This window comes from Protopterus annectens, chromosome 6.part1, assembly GCF_019279795.1.
Source record: "Protopterus annectens isolate FY-2018-M chromosome 6.part1, PAN1.0, whole genome shotgun sequence".
NCBI lineage: Eukaryota > Metazoa > Chordata > Ceratodontiformes > Protopteridae > Protopterus > Protopterus annectens.
In genome coordinates this window covers 345,641,337-345,666,930 of record NC_056738.1, presented here as the reverse complement: position 1 = coordinate 345,666,930, position 25,594 = coordinate 345,641,337, and the positions used below count along the sequence as shown (strand labels likewise).

Sequence of the window (25,594 nt, the reverse complement as noted above, 5' to 3'; positions counted from 1 at the left end):
CACATGGAAATATTAACAGTGAAGAACAGAACTAACAGACCTACTTCATACTATTAGTCTTGGATGAAAGTACTAGAAATACTTGAAAAAATTGACAAAGATATATCATCTTATGTTTCTGACTCTACATAATATAGAATTTCAATGTTATTTGCATAGACTCCAATGTAAATAGTTATATAATGGTTTGAAGTTGATAATGTTTTAAAATTGTAAATATGTTACTTATCTATATTTCATGCAATGTTTCGTAAGACATCTTATTTTAAAAACTAATAAAAAAAAATATTTAGTAACAACAAAATAGAACAATCCTCTCCAATATCTTATGTAACTTCAACTACATTATAGAACTTAATACCAAAGATCTTTACAAAAAAAATGCAAAATAAATGATAAATATTGCAAAAATACCACAGTAAAAGATATTAAATTACAGAGTTGCTGATACACTATGTAAAACCATCAGCAATACAGCAATACTAAAACATTGCTGCTGATAGAAATTACAAACCAAAAAGACAGAAGAAGCAAGACTTCTAGAAAGTAGAGGCCAATAAAAAACAACATATCGCTATCAACAACTGGATACAAGCAACTTTAATAAACAAATGTTAAGTGCTTTTGATTGAAAAGGTCTTCATCAAAACAAAGTATCAATACAACTAAATCTACTTAAATACTCTCAATAAAACTCAGATGGCTTAATACATCCAATCAAAAGTAAATACTCGGATAAAAAACACTCACGCTTTTTTAAGTTGAATTGATTTAATACTTTCAATCAGAAGTAAATATTCAGATAAAAAGACACTCACTTTTACTTTATTAAGTTGGATTTTGCTGATAAAAGCACTTTGTACATTTTCCATTTGATAAAATCTTTGCTCCAAAGTTAACAACTTTAAATCCAAAGAACTTTAAAACAAAGTCTTGCTGAATGGTTTGAATTGCTTACATAACTAATAAAATCCATATACATAAGAATCAGGACACATTTGAAGCCAAAAATCCAACCTTCATTCACCAGACAACAATACAAGACAAGGCAATGGGGTATAGACCTGATTTGTTCTAGTCTTGTGAAGCATGCATAATTATAGTGTACCTGATGGAAACTTTAGCTAACAAAGCTTTACTTCTTTCAAATTTTTCACTAGCTCATTCCTCTGGGTTGCTAGACAAGTGTGGTAAAATACTCTATATCTACCTAACACTCTAAGGTTTTCTGCTATATGTCCCACTAGACCAACTGAATACATTTCAAGACTGCTTATCTAGACATGATATGAAATAAAAGTTTTTAAAAATTGAATAAGAAAGCTAATATGCCGAGGTGGCATATTGGTAGATGTGCTTACAATTCAGATGATATAGCTATGAGGGTTGATATAGCTTGTGCAGTTCTCTGATACCATTCCTGGCTACATTCTGAGACATTCCCTGATCATCTGTAACTGATGACAATTAAATCCAGACACCCTTCATGGGCAAGCAGTCCAGAACATGCCAATCAGTCAGAGAAGGATAAAACTGACTGTCATGAAGATTTTCCATACTCCTACCAGACAAGTCTAAAAACCTGCCTTGTTGCAAACATGTTTTGTTTTAAAAGTAGCAACAGAGAATTTAAAAAATGCATCTCTCGGTGTGTGTATATATATATATATATATATATATATATATATATATATATATATATATATATATATATATATATATATATATATATATATATATATATATATATATATATATATATATATATATATAAAAGTTACAAGAAATAATGAAGCTGTGAAGCATCTTGGAGCCCCCCTTTCTCTGACTGTACATTTGACTATTCACTTAGGAGGAAAGTGCTCCTTGGCTGCCAGGTTTTAATGACAGAATGTTGCAAAAAAATGGATCCATGAGGTAGCATTATTAGGGTATGCAATGGAATGTCGTGATATCCTATTTCTGTCCCATTCAAGACCTTGAAAAAATTGCTGAAGATAATTCACAAGAAAAAAAATATATGCGGGGGCTTGTCCCGCACAACCCCTGAACTTATAAATACCAACTCTGAGATCTCCATACCTCAGAGAAAAGAGAATATTCTGAGAAAAGGCATCTCAGACTTAATATAAGTCTGAGCTTTTGGCCACTCAGTCTCCTTATTTCCGGACTCACTTTAGCAGATCCCAACATTTCAAATGGTTACATATATATATATATATATATATATATATATATATATATATATAGAGAGAGAGAGAAAGAACAAAAGAGAGAGAAACACACACACACACACACACACACACACACACAATACAGATTCATTAATTATGGATGCTGTAATATTTTTTTCAAGCTGACTCTCACTAGGGTACAAAGAGGATTCTTAAGGGCTTCCTTTCTTAAACTAAATGTAAAGCTGTAAAAATAACTTGGTTGGTGAAAAATTAAATAATGTAGCTCAGGTTTAATAGTCTAAGTACCAAATATATTCACCAGCCAAGAAAATACTAAGAAACTGCGCACGTCTCTTTCACAACAGCACAACACCACGGGCTGTTTTAAAAATAGTTGTGGCCAGTCACTAAGCCTTAGGTGAGTGCCTACTACTGCTTTACCAACTCTCTGATCTAACACTGCAAAGAAACTAAAAATGAGTACAACTATTTCCCTATTGTTGTGTTGCAAATGCAAATTACTAAAAGAAAAAAATTCAACACATGCAGCTAAGATTGCATGATTTGGTTACTATATACATTCCTCTGTCAAGGAAACACTGAAAAAATGTGAAAAACGTAAACATATCTCTGCTTTACACCAACAGCACAGCATCACAGATTGCTTTAAAAATAGTCACTACTGCTCATTAGCAGCAGCTTTGTTTAAATAGGGCCTTAGGGGGCGCATGTAGTAATGCCCTACTTTAACTGCCTGACCTAATAAGAGACTGCAATAGCCAATAAAGAAGCTGATAATGGGTATTACAATTATCCTGCTCTACAGCAAATGAGAAGCACTAAAAAGACTCTGGTCAAAGAAAAACAAAGTATACAGCTCAGGTTCCTTGTTTTTGGTATCTTTTACATTATTCAGTCAAGGAAACACTAAGAAATGCAAATATGTCTTTTTTACATCACCACAAATCCACAGACTGTTTAGTTTGCTAGATAAACTCAGATTCTTAATAAATTTTTCTTGACCTAATACATTTTGTATGCTGTCTTTTAGATGCAAGATCTTTCTCATGGTAGGCATATAAATAATCAGTTCATACATTTAAAAGCAAATTGCTCTGTGAAGTTTTTAGCCAATCTCCACACTGATACTGATGGTTCAATAGGACACAGGCATATTTTTCCTTTGAAGAACATTCTAACGTATGTGTAAAGGAAAAATGTACCAATTCAGTGTTGTTTAATCTGAATGGCTCTCAACTCTCCTGCTGTCATGTTGCTTTTCCAAATATCTCTTTACTCTCCCTTTCTCCCTAGCAGACTTGACAAGTAAATCAGGATTTTTCTCAATAATATTAGTTTTAGAAAATGTCCACAGTATGTGTGAGTAATACTGCTGATCTATCAGATTTACATGTGGAATCTTACCCAAAAGGCCGAGAACATTTGGGTGGTTAAAATCCTTCATCAGTTCAGCTTCCATGAGAAAAGCATCCAGGTCTGCTTGGGCATACATTCCAACTGAAAAAGAAATAGAGTGTAATTAGAATATGACTATAGTATTTGATAAATAACCCCACCCCAAAAATATACTAGAGATACAGTTGCTGCATTCTACTTTTTTATCATTTTTACATGCTAGAGGTAGGTACCTTGGGCACTTAGTAAACTGGCTAAGATATCAGACATCATAATCCTTGCCAGAGCAGTTTAAAATGATACAATCATTAGCATTACATCAGTGTTTGGCGTATTTAATGTTTTCAAGACATAGACAAGAAGTATAAAATACAAAGATATGTGACCCTCGGGAGGGGTGAGAGCAGCATGACAAGCAAAGATAAAGTGCTCTGCACCCCACTGAATACTGAAATATCAACACAATCCAGTCAGCAGTTGTATAACAGAGGATTGTGTGTGTCTGGGGAAAAGTGAAAAGGTGAAGAAACTAAGTATACTTAAGGAGGCAGACAACAGGAAGGTGGTGCTGATGCTGTCATGGGGTCATGGGGTTAACTGCAATTACATCTAAGAGCAGGATCACACCTGATGTCCTGCAAAGGTCAGGCCTATTGAAGACATATCATTCTTCTTGGACCTGATGTTCTCAAATGGTTATGGAGAGAGAAACTCATATGTGGCTCTGGGTTACTATTTTGAAACAGGTAATTGCCAAGTACAGCAGTTCATTGTCTTTTCAAAAGAAGAAACAAGATAATCAGTATTGAAGGTTCTGAATGTAAGAAGGGCAGGCTTTGATAATATCACATAATGCTTCTAACATTTCCTAGCAAACAGGAATGGAAGCGGTATGGGGGGGGGGGCAGCTGGAATATATCAAAACTGCCATCACTAAACAGCAGTCCTTAGTGAGAAACAAATATTCAGATCAAAATAGTTTCTCAGATAACATGTCACAAATGGCTGGCAAAAACATACACTAACATACTGAAAGAATAATCTATGACATGACAATTTAAATGCAATGAAAAAGCAAACTAATGCATATGCAGTGCAGAAACTCAGAAAAAGGAGTGCACACTTGTAATGAAAGTAATAGAAGATGGGCATAGCTTTTTTAACAGAGTTTAAATGTAACCAAGCAATGTAAAAAAACAGCAAAGAATTGTGAGATATGCAGTAAGAGGCATTACTAGAATTAAAAAACAAGTTATTATTTATCTGTATAGACAGTGGGTACGGTTGTGTGCACAGCTCTGAAGAGCTCATGTATGCTAGAAAAAAGGTCAAGGGCATAAGCAAAAATAGTTCATTGTCTAATCTAAAAACTATTTAAGACTACGACAGCTTAGCTTGTATACTGTTGGAAGAAGGGAGGGGAGAGGGGGTGTATGATAGAAACTTTTAAGTATATAGAGGGAATCCAACCATCAATGGAGGTACCAGCTTGGGGAAAAACAGAGAGAAAGAGATGAGAAGAGCGGGAATTTGACTGAAGATACTAAGCGCATGACTTAGGGGCAATGCAAGGAATTGTGTTTCACTGAAGGTGTGGTCACTGTTTAGAAAAGCCTTTTCGAATATGCATTTGGATCAAATACAGTAACAGGAATGCCTTGGACAGAAAAAACATGATATTTAGGGGAAAAAAACAAACTGTGTTTTTTTTTTTTTTTTTGCAGGGACACTGGCAATTTTGTGCATAAGATTAAGGCTATGAATTGCCAACATATTCTAAACTGTAGTCTTGAGTTTGAATCCTTAGTCTCTCTATTTCGCATGACTTTCAGGTGGTAGATAGCCTAATACAGGAATGTTTTAGGAAATTGCTATAAAAAGCAAAGACAAGTTTTTTTGGGTAAGGGGCACTGGAAATATTTATGTGAAGCAGAAGTAGTGTAGGCAACAAGCCAGAACATTAAATATATAAGTAAATAAAAGAAAATATGGTTCTTGGTAGGAACCTGCTAGGAAGGATTGACTAGAAAGTTACACAATGCAAAGTTATTGATCCTAAATTATCAAAAAACACCTCTTTGAGCCACCAAGGTGCACAACACACAAGTCATGTTTTTGCAGCAGGTGAAGTCTCTCATCTGGGAGACTTTGCAACCTACTCCCTTACTTAAATATACTAACACCATGGTTTCACAGCTGTGGGGAATGGAGAAACAGCCTACAGGGGCAAAAGCAGTACTTGAATGAGCACTCAACCTTTTAGCAAAAGAAATCTGGACAAAGCCAAAAATAATGGGGGTACAAAGACCCAAAATAGGGACAAAATTTAAATATGGATTTCACCAAGTTAGACAGTTGTTAAAATAAAAAGGTTTTCTTTTACATACATTTTATTAAGGATATGAAGTCTGAAACTCAAATGTCTGTCATTGTTTAGTAGATTCAGTCCTCACCAATTTGCCAGAAATCCACAGATTTTTATAGGGAGCAAACCAAGAATATGAGGGAAAAATCTGAACATACTCTGAAAATTTGGACAGTTGACAGGTATGTATCAAACATAGTCAGGGAAAGATAAGACTGGTCAAATGGTATTGGGAGCTTGTCCTTTCATAAAATACATCAAGATTGTAGGGAAATCTCTCAATAGTCATAATCTATCTTTAAATGTTCTGTTTACATAAATAAGTACTGTTCCTGTCACTTAATTTACTTTTCTCATAGCCACATAACCCATTTTCCCCTTTATTGGTTGAGTCTCAGCCTTCCTGAAGAAATTAACCTTTTAGCTTGCTACTTAACTTTGGAAAATCACAGTAGAATTTTGCTGAAGTAACTAGTTGTGGAATTCTGTAACAGTAATGGGTACAGTCATGATCATAAAATCAGCTAACGTTGTGTTTTTCTTCATCTTCACAGGGATTCTAACTAAAAGTAACATTAACACAAACATAGGAGTGTTGTTGGTGTCTCCATAGGCCCCATATTCCCACAGTGGCAGGTTTTATACTTTTTACCTCCAACAAATAGTGGTCAGGAGCTATGCATAATAAACTACCTTTCTCCTTAACTCTCATCCTGGAAGATAGGCTCCTGTCTCTTGAATAAGGCTCTGATGACTAAGGGCATCAAACATGCTGCTCATGCATGCTGCTCAACGCCAGAAGTCTAAACCTCAAGATGCATGCACTCGAGGCTCTCCTCAGTATGGAGAATATCGATATCTGTGCAGTAACAGAAACCTGGTTCAAGGCTCCCGAGAGCACCCCAGCACTACCAGGTTGTACCTCATACCATGCTTTTCAGCCCCAAAACTTGGACCAAACCACAAAAGGAGGGGGAGTATCCATATTCATCAAAGATACCCACACCTCCAGGTTAGTGGCACTGCATGAAGCATTGGAGACCATCCATGTGCAACTAACAGTGGGCAAAACTGCCTTTCAGTTTGTAGCCTGCTACAGACCACCCTCCCAAACTCAGGAACCCCACTCGGCTTTCCTGAGAACACTGGAGAATATGAAGGTCTCTCCAAACACCATCATATTGGGTGACTTCAACTACCCAAACATAGACTGGAAGCACTACTCAAGCCCCAACACCCTTCCCAACGGTTCCTAGAATTTATAAACTCAAATGCTATGGAACAACTGGTCACCACTCCCACAAGAGGGGAAAACATATTGGACCTGATCATCACCAACATGGGGACTCTATGTTCCATACCAGAGGTATACCCCTCATTGGTAAGACCCGACCATAAATTAATCTCACTGGACATCCATATCCCGTGCCCACCCCCAGCCAAGGAAACCACGGTGAAGAACTTCTCAAAAGCAAACTTAACACTTCTCAAAACCGAAGTGGAATCCTTCAAAGCCCCCGGGCCAGTGGAAAATATGACCCAAACCGCAGAATCCTTTACAAACGCATTCTATGGACACCTACAGGAATGCATGGATCGTGCTATCCCAAATAAAACCAAGACTCACTCCTCCAAAGGCAGGAGACCTGTCTGGTGGACCCCAGCCATAAATAAGTTATACAACTGAAGGAGGAAGCTACTACATGATAGAGCAAAATCCCATAAAGGGAAGTCATCTCTGATCAGTACTAGCATGAAACTACGATCCCTCATAAAATCACCTAAGGCCAGCTTCGAAAGAAAAATTGCACAAGACGCTAAAGATAATCACAAGGCCTTCTTTAGTTAAGTCAGGAACCTGGGTGGCAACTCCCAGATATGCTCTGAGTTAGTGCAAAATGACAAAAAAATACACTGAACCCACAGACATTGCCAACATCCTGGCAGACAGGGACAGTGCAAACTTCTGCCCCCCTTCCCCCCCAAAAGAGCAAATGTCTATCCCAACAGAGTGTAGCCTCCCTGACATCACAGATGCACAGGTGAGAGCTGCCCTCTCCAAAGCAAAAAACACAGCATCAATGGGACCGGATGGTGTCCCGGGCTGCATCTTACACGAGCTCCAAGAAGAACTGAACCCTCACATAAAGTCACTGTTCAATCTCAGCCTTACTACAGGATATGTACCCAAGGAATGGCGTACAGCAACAGTGGTCCCACTCCACAAAGGTGGTGCCACAATGGACCCCAGAAACTATCGCCCTATAAGCCTGACTAGCCTGGTCTGCAAAGCTATGGAGTGTATCATCATGGAACTCATAAACAAAGACATTGGGAACCTTCAAACACTAGATCCTACCCAATTTGGATTTGTTAAGGGCAGATCTTGCCTCTTGAACCTGGTTGACTTCTTTGAAACAGTCACCAAGGCCATAGATGAAGGGAAAGTAGTCCACACAGCCTACCTGGGACCTCACAAAAGCCTTTGACACAATACCCCACTTGGGCATCATAAATAAGCTCACCAGCTTAAATATCTAACCCTATGTCACAAGATGGGTTGCAAACTGGCTCAGGGATAGAACCAACATGGTCAGAATTGCAGGTGCCATGTCAGACTCTAAACCAGTTACAAGTGGCATCCCACAAGGCTCAGTCCTGGGACCTCTCTTGTTCGGTATATATTTCTCTGAGGTACAGGCTAACACGGGAAGACTACGGCTGACCAAGTTCGCAGATGACTGCAAACTGGGTGCCATAATCGACTCGCTGACTGACACAAGCATCCTCTAAAAGGGTCTCACAGAGACGGATAACTGGTGCCAGAGCCATGGCCTAAAGCTAAATGCCAAAAAGTGCATAGTCATCCCCTTTGGAAAAAACAAAGTGCCCACAAATTACCACATAGGTGGTAATCCATTACGTACGGAAGAAGTAATAGGGATTTGGGGACCCAAGTAGATAGCAATCTCTCCTTTGACAATCACATTGCCAAAGTGGTTAGAAATACCCTCTAAATAGCCCACCTTATCACGAAAGTGTTCACATCTAGATCAAGAGAGGTCATTGTGCCCCTCTACTCATCAGGCCCATAATTTAATACAATGCCCCATTTGACATGTACCTTACCCGACACCTGCAGCAACTGGAAAGACCCCAAAAGTACCTCACCAAGAGGATCAAGGGACTCAAACAGATACCCTACCCAGTTAGGCTAAAGAAACTCCAGCTCTACTCAGTTGCTTACCGCCTACTCAGAGGCGATCTGTGCCTGATGTATAAAGCCATGTCCAAACCAGAATTAATGGACATGCTCCACCTCAGGAAATCCAAATCCCTTAGAGCCACACGCTCCAGGGACTTAAACCTCAGCACAGAAATAAATAGGACATGCTGGAGGGACAGATTCATATCCCAGAGGCTCCCCTCACTCTGGAACAAAATCCCAATCCATGTTAGGCAGAGCCCCTCAATGACCCTCTTCAAGAGAAATCTTGACGAGTGGATGGGAGATCGTAGGTTTACCCCTGGGATCTCTTCTGTGTCCCTACTAGACAGAGGCACAGTAAACTAACCTTAAAAGGGTTATCTTCTGTGACCTACTATACAGAGGCACAGTCAACTAATCTAAAAGGGTGGCGAAAGCCAAACACACTCTGGCTAGGCTTATAAATGCCCTAGGGCAGATAGCCTAGTATCAACCTATGAACCTATGAACCTATGCAGGCTGTCAGCATCAAGAAAGGATATGACTTGCCTTTGTATCAGAATCCGTCTAGTAACAGTAGCTTTAAATTAAAAAATGTAGCACTCACTATGTATAATTTACTAAAACCTGGTTGTACCACTGCACCCTTGCTAGAAACAATCCAAAAAGCATTGCTAGCCAGTTCAACTCCCATTTCATTCAAACTCTCCTCTTTCTACTAAAACATACCACCACACCCTTGCCAGAAACAATCCAGAAAGCATCACTAGCCAGTTCAACTCCCATTTCATTCAAACTGTCTTCTTTCTACTCAAACATAACCCCTTTTCCCCTCTTACAATTCCAACAATAAGCAATAACCAGCCAGGTCTTATCAAATTCCACCCTCTGACAACCCCTACCATCAGATCTTTCCTCCTTAAACCAAAACCTATATTTAATCCTTAAACTAAAACCTACAACCTTAGCAGCCAAAAACATTCTAAGAGAATAACTAAAAACTAATATCAGCTGCTCTTGCCTATCCTATCTCTATCTTAATAAACCATTCAATTGAAAAAAAAACTAAGTCCCCAGTCTATGGAAAAAGTAATTTATAATAGCCTTGGACAAAGGTGGAACCCCCACTGACTTTAGCAACCATCAGCCCATTGCAATCTTTTCCCCCCTCTCAAAAACTCTTGAAAAATGTGCACACAAATAACTCCTGAAATATGTTAGCAGCAATAATCTTATCTCAATGAGTCAACATGGATTCTGGCCAAAACACAATATAACAACTGCTCTACTCAGTTTCACAAATATAATAAATAATGAGGGAAGCAAAAGTAACATAGTCTCTTCTCTCTTACAAGACCTATTGAAGGTGTTCAATATTGTCACTCACCAAACCTCCTTGCAGAACTCTCTTCCTTTCACCTATCCCACTCAGCCTTGTCCTGTTTCTAGAGTTACCTATCAAACAAAACAGGCCATAAAAAGGCAAAAATATTACTTGTCTTTCCTGTCGGTTTCTGTCGGTGTCCCTTAAGGATCAATCTCAAGCCCCTTCTGTTCAACATTTTTACTAACATCCTTTCACAAGGCCTGTAAGAGTGCTAAAGTAATGCAAAACACAGACACCTCTACCCTTACCTGTTCCACCCCAACCCTCACCAGACCGCAAAAAAATCACTCAAGAATCCTTCTCGGCAGTTGAAACCAGGTTACCAAACTCTCATCTTCTTCTGAACCCCAACAAAACAAAATTAATGCTTTTCAATCCAAAGTACACCAAATGATCTAAAACAATCATTTCACATTACCTCACAAAACAATATAGCCTTAGAACTAGTATCCAGAGCCAGACTACCCATAGACATAATAGATTAAAATATGAACTTTCACATTCTACAGCCAGTCAAAAAAATGGACAAAAACTTGACTTTCTCTGTAGTTCTAAGCTTTACCTCACTATCATTAGAGCCATTAAACAGCATAGATTCAGCTTTCCTTCTTCCCTTCCTATTGTATACTGCCCCTATCCTCACCAATCTCCACAGCGCTCAAAAAAAAATCTTACTGTAACAAAATTGCTAAATTCGCCACCAAGCATCCTTCCTTCTCTCACCTTTGGTCAACTCTTAAATAACTCAGCTGGCTACAATTTCCACACTACTTAACATACACCCAACTATTAGTGGCCCATACCTTAATCCACAAACGTAATAACTGCCCTCCATTAGAAAGCACTAAGCAGTCATACTTACCAAAATATACCACAAAAGCTAAAACCTCTGTAAGGGTGTCTCTCTATTCAAATTATGTTGCAAAACTGTGGCATTCCATTTCACCCAACCTAAACCAGACAGATAAAATAAGCGTTAAAATCCTGCTGAAGCAGCACCTAAGCACATCTTGGCAATACACGTTTCATGTCAGGAAGAAACAACAGTACTTATATTTCAAACCCGCAAGCCGCACTGCTGGCAAAGCTGAGACAGTGTTATAACAAAGCCACCAGATTTGTCTCACACCATTACTACTGGTCACACCACTGCCTAGCATTCAGGGAACGTAATTGGCTAGAACTATCCCACTAGCTATCTTTATCAAAACTTGCTACAGTACATAAAATCTTATATAAGCCACACAATTTTCCAGCCATAAAAAATATCATAAAAAGTCTATTCACCTAACAACAGCTAAGATCAAAAGACAAATCTCTGCTCACCATAACAAAATCTTATAACTCTGCAGGGGGCTTCCTATATTAAAAAAAAAAATCAAAATCATGGAACTCCATCCTTTAAGCATTGCAAACAGACCAAAATGTAAATTGCTTCAAAAAACAATGAAAACCTGAGACGTACCTTCCTGGACTACATGAAAAGAGACAGGGAGGAGCTCTCAGATTATGTAGCCCAGACGGGTATGACCCTAGCCCTGAGCAGCCTCCTACCATCACCCAGAATGATACCACAGTACAAGCAGAAAATTATTGATTTCAACAATTGGCTAAGTTTCTGGTGTCATTCTAAGGGGATCCAGTGTCTGTCAGCCTGGGATGACGTGATTGACAGACCTAGATGCTTTGCCAGAGGTGGCCTGCATCTGTCACCCCTGGGCTTCCAGATACTGGCCAAGGCTCTTGCCACCCCTATAGTGCCTTTTTTAGGCAGTGTTCCAAAGACCAAATTACCACTGTAACAGCTACAAACAAATGCGATCTGAGGGTCATGCTGCTCAATGCTAGAAGTCTAAAACTCAAAATGCACTCACTTGAAGCACTCCTTAAAATGGAGAACATCGACATTTGTGCTGTAACAGAGACCTGGTTCAAGGCAGCAGATAGCACCCCTGCACTACCAGGCTATAACTCATTCCATACCTTTCAGCCCCAGGACTTGGACTGAAGCTCCAAAGGAGATGGTGTTTCCATATTCATAAAGGATGCGCACACCTCCAGACTGGTAGCCCAACATGATACATCAGAGAAACTTCAGGTGCAGCTAACACTGGGTAAGACAGCGATTCAGGTCGTAGCCTGCTATAGGTCCCCAACCATGACTCAAGACTCACAATCCACGTTCCTAAGCACCCTGGAGAATATTAGGGTCCAACCTAACACTCTCATACTGGGCAACTTCAACTACCCCTCTATTAACTGGGAAAACTACTTATGTACCAATACACTTACCCAACGTTTCCTGGAATTCATTAATTCCAATGCCCTGCACCAGCTCATTCTTACCCCCACTAGAGGTAGCAACATCCTTGACCTGGTCATTACTAACATTGTGACCATTGCTCTGTACCAACAGTCAACTCCTCCCTAGTTAGATCCAACCACAAACTAATCACCTTGGAAATCCACCCCCCCCCCTCCGCAAAGGTAACCACCATGAAAAACTTCTCCAAAGCTAACTTTGGGCTCCTAAAAACAGAGGTGGCTAACTTCACGGCACCCATGCAATTAGACATCAGCTGCATGATCGCTGAATCATGCACTAATGCCCTGTACGAACACATACACAAATGCATGGATCTCGCCATACCCAATAGAACCAAGACGCTCTCCTCCAAAGAATGGAAGCCAATCTGGTGGTCCCCTGCCATAAACAAACTGTACAACAGAAGGAGGAAACTGATGAGAAATAAGGTGAAGTCCCAAGACTGGAAAAGCTCCCTTATCAGCCTCAACAAAAAGTTGAAATTTCCCCATCAAATCCTCTAAAGCTAGCTATGAAAACAGAATTGCAGCAGATAGTAAAGACAACCACAAGGCCTTCTATAGCTATATAAAAAATGTCCACGTTAATACCCAGATTTCCTCGGAGCTGTTGCACAATGGCACCTCCTATACCGAGCCAACAGATATTGCCAATATACTGGTCAACAGATTCAGTGCCAACTTTACCCCTGTCTCCCCCCCAAAGGACCAATCACAATACCAGTAGATTGCCAGGCACCCAGTATTACTGCTGCACAGGTTAAAACAGCACTGTCCAAGGCCAAGAATACAGCTTCTATGGGACTTGACAATATCCCTGGCTGTGTCCTACATGAACTACAGAGTGAACTGGCACCTCACCTGTGTGCCCTGTTCAGTCACAGCCTCACCTCAGGCTTTGTCCCTACCGAATGGCACACTGCTACAGTAACCCTCTCCACAAAGGAGGAGTGACTACAGACCCTGGGAACTATCACACCATTAGCCTGATAAGTCTAATATGCAAAGCTATGGAACGCATCATCATGGACCTAATAAACAAAGAAATAGTGAACCTCCAAACTCTGGATTTTACACAGTTTGATTTTGTGAAGGGTAGATCATGCCTACTCAACCTGGTCGACTTCTTTGAATCAGTCACCAGAGCTGTGGATAAAGGCAAGGTGGTTCATATATCCTACCATGATCTGACCAAGGCCTTTGATACCATTCCCCACTCAGGAATCATAGAAAAACTCACTGTTTTGGCATCAACCCCTATATCACTAGGTGGGTTGCAAACTGGCTCACAGATAGAACCCACAGTGTGAAAGTAGCTGACTCCAAGTCAGACTGTCAACCAGTCATGAATGAAGTCCCACAAGGTTTGGTCCTGGGTCCTCTCCTGTTTGGTATCTACTTCTCTGAAGTCCAGGCCAACACGAAGGACCTGGCTGACAAAGTTTGCAGACGATTGCAGGTTGGGAGCCATAATTAACTCCCCAAGTGATGTTGACATTCTAAAGAAAGGCCTCACTGAGACCAACGACTGGTGTCAGAACCATGGCCTTAATGCCAAAAATGTGTTGTCATCCCCTTTGGGAAAAACCCAGTTCCCATGAATTACCACATCGATGGTAGTCCAGTGAACACAGAAGGTGTTATAAGAGATCTGGGAACACAGGTCGACAGCAACCTCTCTTTTGACCACCACATTGCCACTGTGGTCAGAAAGTCCTTCTATGTGGTACATCTAATTCCTAAGGGTTTTGCATCCAGGAAGAAAGAGGTCATTGTCTCCCTCTACTCTTCCCTCATTAGGCCAATCATTGAGTACAATGCCCCATTTGGCATATACCTCACTAGACACCTACAACAACTGGAGAGGCCACAAAAATTCCTCACAAAGAGGATCTTAGGCCTTAAATACTTGTCCTATATGGACAGACTCAAAAAACTCCAACTATTCTCTGTCTCATATTGTCTACTTAGAGGTGATCTCTGCTTGACTTACAAAGCCATGTCTGACCCAGTTCTGTTAGAAATGCTACATCTAAAGAAATCCCAATCCCTCCACACTACACGCTCTAGAGACCTCAACCTCATTACCACAATCAACAGGACAAGCTGGAGGGACAGGTTCATAACCCACAGACTGCCCATGCTATGGAATAGACTTTCCATACATGTCAAGCAGAGCGCCTCACTGGCTCTCTTCAAGAGAAATCTTGATGAATGGATGGGAAATAGAAAATTCACCCCGGGGATCACTCCAGTGGCTCTACTTGACAGAGGAACTGGGAACTAAGGTCAGGTGGCACGATGCCAGGGTAATTCTATGGGCTAGGCTTGTAAAGGCTCCAGGGCCATTAGCCTAGTACACACGTATGAACCTATGAAAATCTCACCTGAGACAAAAATGGATCTGCTCCTGCATCTCAAAAGGCTGACTTCTATAATAGCAATATATTCCATCTCTTCTTATCTGTATAACAAATTCTGACTGCACTCCTTTCCCCACTTCTGATTTCTCATTACAATAACTTCTTCCTACCGTCATTCAGCTATATTTTTCTTACTATTATTGTCTTCCTAATATAATTTTCTCTCTTATTGGAAGTAATTTTTTTTCACAAAAACTGATTTTACTACACCAAGGACCTACACTGAGACTAAAGTATTTCCATAAATTAAATTCATTGCTGCTCATAAGCTGTTTCTTCTGTATAAATATCTCATTAAATGATGTGATGTGCATATTGTATGTAAATTCCTGTACTGTATATAATGTCTGATTTGTTTTTGCTTAATCTCTTTTATGTATAATCTGCATATAATTCTCCAATTTATGTTTAAACTTTCATTATTCTCTTAATTATTGTAGAAAATGTGGAGTTTTTCTTCCCAGGTCTCAGTTGAAAAGGGGATCATGCTAAACACACCTAGACTATCCCTGAAAACAAAGGCAAAATAAAAATAAAATAATAAAATAAATAAATAAATTGTCTTTATTTCAGATACCACATATCTTTCTATCACTGCTCCTAAGTACTAACAGTTACTAACCTTTATCCACACACATATATTCCTATGGTGATTACACTACAGTGCTCATTCTAGAATCTTCAACCCATTTATCTCGTACTCCATGAACACAGTATCATCTGAACTGCTAATAACTTTAACTACATTTTTTCCCATGCCGTTAATGACACCATTTTTCGTGAAAACTTCTCTTAATATAGGAATTATATAACAGTTGTTTTTCTTCTGGTGACCATTATGATATGACATTTAGGATACTTGTATGCTGTAATTTCTCTATATTGACTGTCTATGATTTCTAATTTAGATTGCAGAGCTGTAAAGTTCCTACCTCTTATAATTACTGTTTTTTTATTTTATCCTATTTATGTTGTTTCAACAAAAACATTATATACTTGTATATGTTTTGTATCATAGCAAATGGATTGTCAAAAACATTGTGTATATGTTGTGCATGTTTTGTATCATAGTAACTCAATTGTACCTAAGATATGTACATATGTATATATATTTTTGGAGCTTTTCTCACAGGTCCTCCACTAAAGATGGGTTTGCTTGTCATCCTAGTCAGGCTTTCCTTGTAAAAAAATGTTAAATAAATAAAACTAAAGTCTTCCAAATGATACTCCTCTCTCTAACCCATTGGTCATTCCTTGTACTACTGCTTTTTTTGTGATTTATGTTTTAGCTGACTGCATAACTAAGCATTATTCAATGCATATTTTTGATGCATATTAATATATGCTATACTAAAACACTGCAGTTAGCTATGATGTCTATGATTTTAGGGGTTATTTGTTCTGATTATCACAGAGGGTTCACATTTTTTACCATATAGCATGGTAATACAACAAAGGTGGTCAAGACTATGAACTGATAATAAGTTTCACCATGCAATCTTGGGTTTGATTTCGTTGTTTCCCACATAAGTTATTAAAGCATACCAAAAACTCGTCAGCAATTCCTGAAAAGAGGCCTTGTGCTCAATGTACATTCTGAACAGGAAGTGTTGTCCTGGTGAGGTACAGGTTGGGTGAGTTTATCTACCAATAACAATTTTGTTACAAAAATCTGTTTTATTCTATAGAAATATAAAGTACATTGCACATTTACTTATATATTATGATATATTAGCACTGTAATAGTCTTTTAAAAGTAGTTGTTAGCAAGGATTACATATGTTGACCACCTGTTGATATTTTTATCATGAGGGTACTGATATTAAGAAACCCATTTAATAGCTCTTTTTGTTGAACATTCCTCATGAAGAAAAAACATTTTACTCAGATGTTTCTTGTTTTTTATGATTTAGCTATACTACTGTAAAATTTCACTTAACTAACTAGGGACATCCATATTTTGGCTGGCTGTATCTATTTTTAGGGTCTTTGTTCCTCTTTTCAATGTCTACAGTTTCAGAGGTAAGAATTTAGTTTTTGATTCATGTTATTTATTTTTTTGTTGTCTAGGTTAGTCCCACTAGGCTAGTAGCATCTTTTCAGGGGAGAGCCAACGTGGTATTTATGCTACTCTATGAATGTAACAGCAAATAATCTTAGACCCTGTAACCAAGTTTAAGGTTTTGTGGAATATAAAAAATATTTGTACATTTCCCTTAGAAATAAATGTATCTAAAACTAGTTTAAACCATGAGTTTTGAAATATTAGGACTGCCATACCTATTACAGTGCTTTTCTATGCTAATCTTGAGATGAAAACCATACATCTTTCAATTCAGTCACCTGTACCCTACAATGGGTTGCTATGAACTGAGCTGAAACTACCATCCTGTATCAAAAGAGATAATACACTAGGCCTAATCTGTGATTAAGTTGACAGACTGACAAAGTAGTAAATACATACATATTAATCAGAAATATCAAGTCACACCTTGACAGTTGCTGGTATGAAACAAACAACTGGGTTTGTCAAACTAAACCGGAACTCTGACATTGTCTTGTTTACTTCAAAATTAAGTGTCAGCTGTTATCAACTTCAGATCAGTGTAAACCTTGTTACATTGCTCAGATACTGCTACACATCTTTTTATTGTAAAATTGGCCCTGGTTATGGTTGGAAATAGTTATGTGGTCAGCCCACTCACATATTAACAAATGCAAAATAAATACAAACATGCATACATACATAAAGAATAAAATAAATAGAATGCTTGATTCTTCATATAAATATGGTATGAATATTAAGGACATAGTTCCATGCTTTTATTATTTATTCAGTGCCCTCATATGAAATGAGCTGTTTACTTTTATAAATATACATGGCATTATATAGTGTATTTACGAGGTCTGCTTATATCCTTCAAATTCACATTGCACACTTACCTTTCATTGTTTTAACAGCTATTTTTAATTTAGTGTTCTGTGTTTTCAGAATTCCCTCGTACACTGATCCAAACTCCCCTGTTAATAAATAAAATATCTGGTTATTTTTACTACTTATTACATTCTTTACAGTACAGAGCTTTTGTCATTCTTTCTACTTTATTATCTGTTTAGAGGATTTCACTGGGCATCATCAATGTCCACAGAAGCCCTTTGTGCAGAAAGCCATATATATATATATATATATATATATATATATATATATATATATATATATATATATCATAAGTGTAGACTAACATTGTTTCGGCCTTCTTTTATGTTTTCTAAAGTAAATGTATGTTATCACAGGTTTCTGGTAATATGCACAAACTGGGACTATGTTTGGCTATCAAAACCACAGATCTTCAAACAGCTGCATATTGAATGTAAAACATCTAAATGGAAAATTACCGAGCAAGTATAACTTCGAAAATGCATTCATTGAATGGCTATAGTTGGCCAACATCACAAACACATCCAACCAAGCCGGGGGCTTTGCCCCACACCTCCTAGTGTGGGGGGAATGCACAACTCACCCCCCCCCCAAGCAATATATACCAACTCCAAGATTGCACTGCAGTGGGGAAAAGGGTTAATTTAAAAGGTTTCCTTCGCTTACCTTATGCATTGCATTACTTCCTGGTTGTTGGCAACTATGGCCATTTGATGAATTTATTTTCAAAGTTATATGTGTTTGGTAATTTTCCATTTAGATGTTTTACTTTTGATATTTAGCCATTCAAGGATCTGTTTTTTCAATAGCCAAACATGGACCTGCATAAACTTACATGACACATAGATATGTTGTGGGATTGATCTTTTTGGTTAATAGTGGCTTTACCACAAGCATATGATCCACACATTCACATGCAGATATTTTTAATGATATTTTCTTAATGTAATTATGGCAAAAGTGGTTGGAGAAGGAACTATATCTATTTCACAAAGTAGGTCGTATGAGACAGATAAAATCATTTGCCTAACTTTAATTACTGTTATTAAAGCATATGCAACTCCCAACTTCTTGTAGTTTATTAGAACTCTAGAATAATACAATAATATCCACCTGACTTATACTTCTCCCCACTGAAAATGGAGAATTTACTACTAGTTTTAGCTGTGCTTTCTGGCAATATGATTGGCTGTTTCAAGCCACTTTTAATTACTTTTCTATAATGTTTATTTTACAGTGGGTACTTAAAAACATGCATGTCTAGAAGGAGGGGAACTATACTGACTGTTTAAGAATCAGGGTGGGACTTATAAAATAAGGTTTAAGTAAAAACTATCTATAATGGGTCATCAGATTAAAAAAAATGTTCACCATTAATAACCAAAGAAGAACATGATATTAGATTCTGTAAAGGTTTTATTACTAGATTGATTGCAAAAATGTATACAAGAGAATGTTCATAATTACTAGTGAAAATAACACAGTTCTTTTCCATGCTTAAAAGAAGCATTTTAATGAAAGAAAGTAAATTGCATTGTCAGTCAATGCCCCCGCCCCCAAAAAGAGGGAACGTTTCATTGTTGGATTTGCTTTTTTCTTTAGATGCTTTGAAGGAGTTGATTTAATAATTTCAATATATATATTTATCAGTAGATGGATATTATTGTAGTCCAAGACAATGAAGCTAGTGTACTACAGCAGTGTCAGCAGCTTAGCACATTGTACGCTCACCTTTGATTTAGGGAAGCAGAGTCGTAGCTGGCTTGTCTAGTGTCCAGTGTCAGGTCATTTCCCAACTTTGGAGCCACTCAGTTCTGTTAAGAAGCAAGACAAGGTCCTTTATTCCAGACCTGCACTCCTCAACACTGAGATGCAAAAAAGAGGTCTGTCATTTTTCTAATCGTTAACAAACTGCTTACTACATTTGTAACAGGCAGCTGTTATAGTTTATGCCACGCTTGGAATTCCAAAGTGCTTCAGTTTTTTTCCCTCTTGCTTTATCCTACGGCAGTCCTACTTCAGTGCTCCATGTCCATCGCCAGATCTGCTTGCCTCTTCCATCACACCAGGCTTGCTCGGTTATAGGCTGGAAAGATCTTGAGGGAGTACTGGTGGGTGTCTTGGTTGTCGACCATCAGCCAGTGCATTTTTTTACACTATGACATACCATTTTCCTTGCCACCCTCTTTTGTGCTTATTAAATCAAATGTCCAGGGCTACTCCTCTCTTTGGACCAAGTCACCCCTCTTGGAGCCTCAGACACCTGAGCTGCTAATTGAACTCAGGTCTCCTAGGCTATAGGTAGGGCTTTATCCTTCTACTCCACAGTGCTGGCCTAGTGTGCTTCACTTTTGACCATAAATGCAATATCGACACTTAAGACTGATTGGCATGTGCCATGCATGTCCCATAACACTTTGTACTGATAGAAGCTGCCCACTTTTCAATGCCATTAGCTACATTTCTGCAGGGAAGAGCATAATCATGTGATTTTTGTCCTCACACCTGGTGGTTGAATTCAGGCAACAATACTGACACTGCAGTGACACATTCCACAAACTAATATAGAAAAGAAAGATCTAGGAATGGTCTCCATGAAAATTCTTTCTTTGGCTTCAGAAACATTGTTGAATAAAATTCTTCCCCTCGCCAAGAAGAAGGGACCATTCAAACACCCAATCAGATAGCAGATGCTGAATGACAAGAGAGGAAATAGAAGTTTAATCTAGCAGATGTGGAAGAATTCCCAAGAAAGGAGGAGGAGATTCCTATTGCCATCTGCACCCCTGAAGAATCATTCTCAAATCCCATATGTCTGAGACTATCTGTTGCCAAATAAAGAAATGGAGAACCAAATTTTGGGAAGAATAAGGGCCTTGCCAGGAGGGAAAAGCAAAGTAACATTTTGTGCTCATTCAGACTTGTTAACTGTACTTGATTCTGGAGAGGGGGGTCCTTGATTCTGGGAGGGGGGGCTCCTCTTTTCTTTTGCTGTGACTTGTTATTTTGCATGATATAAAAAGGCGTAGCAGTATCTGTAAAGCCACTGACAAATTTAGAGAAGGAAGTCTGAAAGATCCCAGGAACTTCCTGAATCAACTTTCCTCTTTAATCACACTTTTTAAGGGGCTCCGCAAGAGATGGCCCAAATACAACCTCTGTATCTGAGAGAGAGAATTCAAAATTTCAGTTTTAACTTTGTCAAGCTCAGTCAAGAAAACTTTCTCATAAAAGTTCCATTTGCAGCAGTTATGGGCATGGCATCAGCTGAATCATAAACACACTTTAAAGAAAGTTTAGTTACTTGAGATACAGATGCAATAAGATTACAGAAAGATGATATTTCCTCAGACATGGGGAAAGGAGACATAATGTCCACATATTCTCAAAACAAGCAAGCATGAACTTTAATATGTGGGGCCGACAGTTAAGAATTCTAAAAGTAAGTGTGGCAGAATCGATCAAAAGATTTCCGATCCTTGTCAGAGGGTGAGGGATTAGCACTCACTCGATGTTTAGCAGCAGCAGGATTTACAAAGAAAAAATATTGCTGGGTCTGATCTGGAATTAGAAAAGAAAAATCTTATAAGGAACTTTATACAACTGTTCTGTTTCTTAGACAGCAGGCTGGCTATCAGGCTAGTTATAGGCTATAATGAAGGCATCCTCCAATGCAAGAAGACCACGAGGAGCTGAAGTAAGTCCAGGAAATTCCAGCTGCAATAAATCATAACATTCTCTTTAATGACATGGAAAAATCATTATGTTCCTACTGAAATAACTGATTCATTCTGGATACCGTCTCAGAAAAAGAAAATCCTTCAAAGGGACTACCAGAAGAATCTCTCTCCTTGGAGTCAGAATCAGAAACCTGTGGAGTGGTTGTCTCTTCACAATAATTTTCCTGTTCACTCTCCTGTAAATCCTAAGACAATGAAGGAATCCTTTTTCTCCTAACAGAAACACCATATCTGGTAGGATCAAGTGCCTGAACTAAGCCCTGAGTTAAGCCCAACAAATCACTCCTGTCCAAAGTAACTGGGACATGAGGGGATAAATGCCTAGGTTTTTGTTTCTTTTTGACAGGATTTTGTAAAGATGCACATCTGTGTTTGATAGACAAAACTTTCCCAGAGACAGGCATTTCAGTCTGGCTAAGCAGAGATGTATTTCTTGCTCCTTCTTCTAAGATTGACAACAGTGATTCTCTCTTGCCTGCCAAAGGAACTCCATCGGCCATAGAGGATGTGTGTAATCCTCAGTCTATGATGGTTGTAGGGAGTACACTAAAGGGAGCCAAGGAAAAAGATGAATGGTCTGAGGAATCAGAAATGGCCACAGCAGAGTCACCCTTCTACAGCCATGGCACTTTAGTAGCCTGAAGTGGTGAAGGCTGCTTTAATTTTTTTTTCTTGTTGTGACTGGATGAAGGAAGAAACAAGAAATTGGTAAGTTGTTCCATCATGAGGCCGGAAAAATACCTTATTCATGGGAAAGCCTGACAATAAGTTGGTGAAACAGGTAAGTTTTAAAAAAGTCATTTGTTTTCCACCAAAAACACAATGTAAAGCACTTTAAGTACTTACCCTAGCCCAACCGTAATTTAGCAAACCTTTTTTTATTCAGGAGAAACAAGTTTTTAAGTTAAGTTATCAATATTTTCTTTAAAAATAAAAAAGTAATGCACCTAGTAAGAAGTGAATAAAAGTCATGTGACAATCAATAACAATACTTTTTACTAGCTTAAAAAGATGAATTCCACAGCAAAAGTTAACTTTCTGACAAAAAGTTGTAGAAGTTTTTTTCCCCTGAAGTGAGCCTATCTGCTCAGCAATAGGAGAAGTGTTAGCTGACTGTTGATCTCTGAAAGACTGTAAGAGTAACACTCGTCTGGGGCAGGAAGGCAATGAAGGACTTGGCACTCAAGCCATTCCTTTTCTCCAGCACCTGAACTGCTTAATGGATTGGGGATGTGGAATGTGCCCTTAAGTTCTGGAAACTGCCCAGCTGTTATATCCTTAGCAGGATAGAACTCCTAGCGAAGAACACTGCAGCAGTGATCAAGTGATGAAAATCTATTGTTATACTGAAGAAAACATTCCCTGGAACACTAGCTAGTAAGCTCTGTTACTGTCGAGTGACCAGTTATAGCCAAGGCAGCAGCTTAGAATGGAATGACAGGAAATCTTAAACTGTTGGCTGGTAGGGGGAATGAACATGGAGAAAACCTTTCATTTAACAAATTTGCATGCTTAATAAAAACAATTTACCATAGGCATTTTGTATATTCAAAAGAAAATGTTCATTAAAATGTGTTTAGAAAATAACAAACAATGCAAGCCAAAAATCAACAAGGAAAAATTCCAGAGATTCTAAAAGTATTTATTCTGAGTGCTCTCATTTTAAGTGAATGGATTAAACAGCTTAGAAAATTAAAAATCTCATATTGTGGAGATCTGAAGTGCACCATAGGAGGGGAAAGCTTAACTGAAAAACAAAATCATGTTTTATGTCCACCACCATAACATCATTTTGGAGTATGACAAATTAAAAAAGGCTTTTAATACTGCAGGAACATTAGCACTCAGTAGATCACACGTTTAACTATTTTTTCTTCAGTTTTTGAACATATTTGTCCTTTAAGAATAATAAAAAAATTTCCCAACTCACCAGATCCAAGGTCTCGGCCAAGGGACAACCTGCTTCTTTCCACAATGACGTCCTTTAGCTTCTCTTTTAAAGTGTCACTGATCATGAGGTTTTGTACTGTGAAAAGAAAAAAACATAAATAACAAACAAACATAAAACAAAAGTGTCATGACACAGTTATATTCAGTAGGTTTCAGTGCTCTTCAGAAATTTGGCCTATCATTTCTTCCAAGTGCTAGTCATATGGTACAACGAAGCAGACAACAAAACCTACACTAATGAATCCTTGAAAAATCCTTGCAGTCATACCTTTCAACTTCTTTTTGCAAAAAATCCGGACAAAGCCTGACAGAATGGGTGGACAAAGGCCCAAAACCAGGGACAGATTGTGAATATTGCTGTTATAAATTAGAAAGTTGCTAGAATAACAGGATTTGTCTTAGTATGCATTTTTCTGAAGGATATGAAGTTTGAAACACAAATGTATATCAATATTTAGTGACTTCAGTCCTCAGATCATTCCAGTGATTTGCCAGAAATCACAAATTTTATGAGGAACAGATTCAAAAACATGAGGTAAAAATCTGGACATTCTGTGAAAATCTGTACATTTGAGAGGTATTGGGCCTGTTTGTTCTGAGACGGCTAGCTCTTAAGAAATGCAGTTTCCTTTTAGTGAAATGTGATAAAAGAAGGTTACTTAGAGTATAACATGAAAAGGCACTGCTTCCTTTCATGCAAAAGGAAGGTGCAACTGATACAAAAAATGTGTTCACTCCAGTTTGCTGAAGTGATGTTTCCCTCATAGAGCAGACAGTACTTTAGGCATATCAGCTGCAGCTTAGCTGGCTTCATTTGTCAACTTTAGACACTCTATATACAACTGTGCCACTCATTTGCTCGTTAATTTCCATTTATAGGAAATGTAAAGCATTGCAGGGCTTTCTTAAAAAAATATATGCGTAATGTTGATTGTCAGAACTTGACATTAATATATAAAGTAAGCTTCTGCTCCAGCACATTAAACAAATGAATTCTATTGCAATAAAACTTCTGATTAATCTGCGTTTATTTGTCCTCCATCCTCATTTTGACCATCTAGCTTCATTCCGAGCATATGTACACTTTTCTTGCTTACCCTGGTCTTGTAGGACACCAGCAAAGGGAGGCAAGCTCTGCGAATCTTGACCATCATTCAACTTGTTCATAACTGCCTTGTAGACACTGCTGAAAGGCGCACTGCTGAAGCAGGGCTTGCAATGCTGGTTCAGACATGTGCATGTGCTTTACACCCCCCCAACACGCAAACACTAATTCAAATATGACAATACAGACTGCTTGGTAGGCATCCATTCTCTGCCCTCCTTGCTGTAACTATGCCACACAATTTCCACTAGGTGGCAGTCACACAATAGGCTGAAAGGCCTCCTTCCACACAAGATGGCTGAGCCAACAGCTTCACTGGTGCTCATACTCACTAATCAACCTCGGGTCACAGGAGCTGTGCTCATGGCTCCATCCTTCCACACCACAGTTCCAGCTGCTGTGGTGTACCTTCTAAATGTGTTGCTGTACTACACGATGACACAGTTTTGACCTGACCAGCTTCCCTAAATCTCACTTTACTGGAACAAATATATCATATTACTGTTGACAACAACTGTCACTGGTTTGTATGCAGTATGTAAAGTTGATATATGTTCTCT

General features: G+C 38.4%; 1 protein-coding gene across 1 annotated transcript in view; it reads right to left on the bottom strand.

The window, feature by feature from the left end:
* LOC122805547 (tyrosine-protein kinase Mer-like) overlaps positions 1 to 25,594 on the bottom strand; it is a 643,235-nt gene that overhangs the window by 242,184 nt on the left and 375,457 nt on the right. The window contains exons 6-8 of the mRNA XM_044075763.1: positions 23,910 to 24,005; positions 18,245 to 18,322; positions 3,603 to 3,695 (exon numbers count right to left, since the gene is read on the bottom strand). Of these exons, the coding sequence (XP_043931698.1) occupies positions 3,603 to 3,695; positions 18,245 to 18,322; positions 23,910 to 24,005 (267 nt within the window). The remainder of the gene's footprint in view (positions 1 to 3,602; positions 3,696 to 18,244; positions 18,323 to 23,909; positions 24,006 to 25,594) is intronic.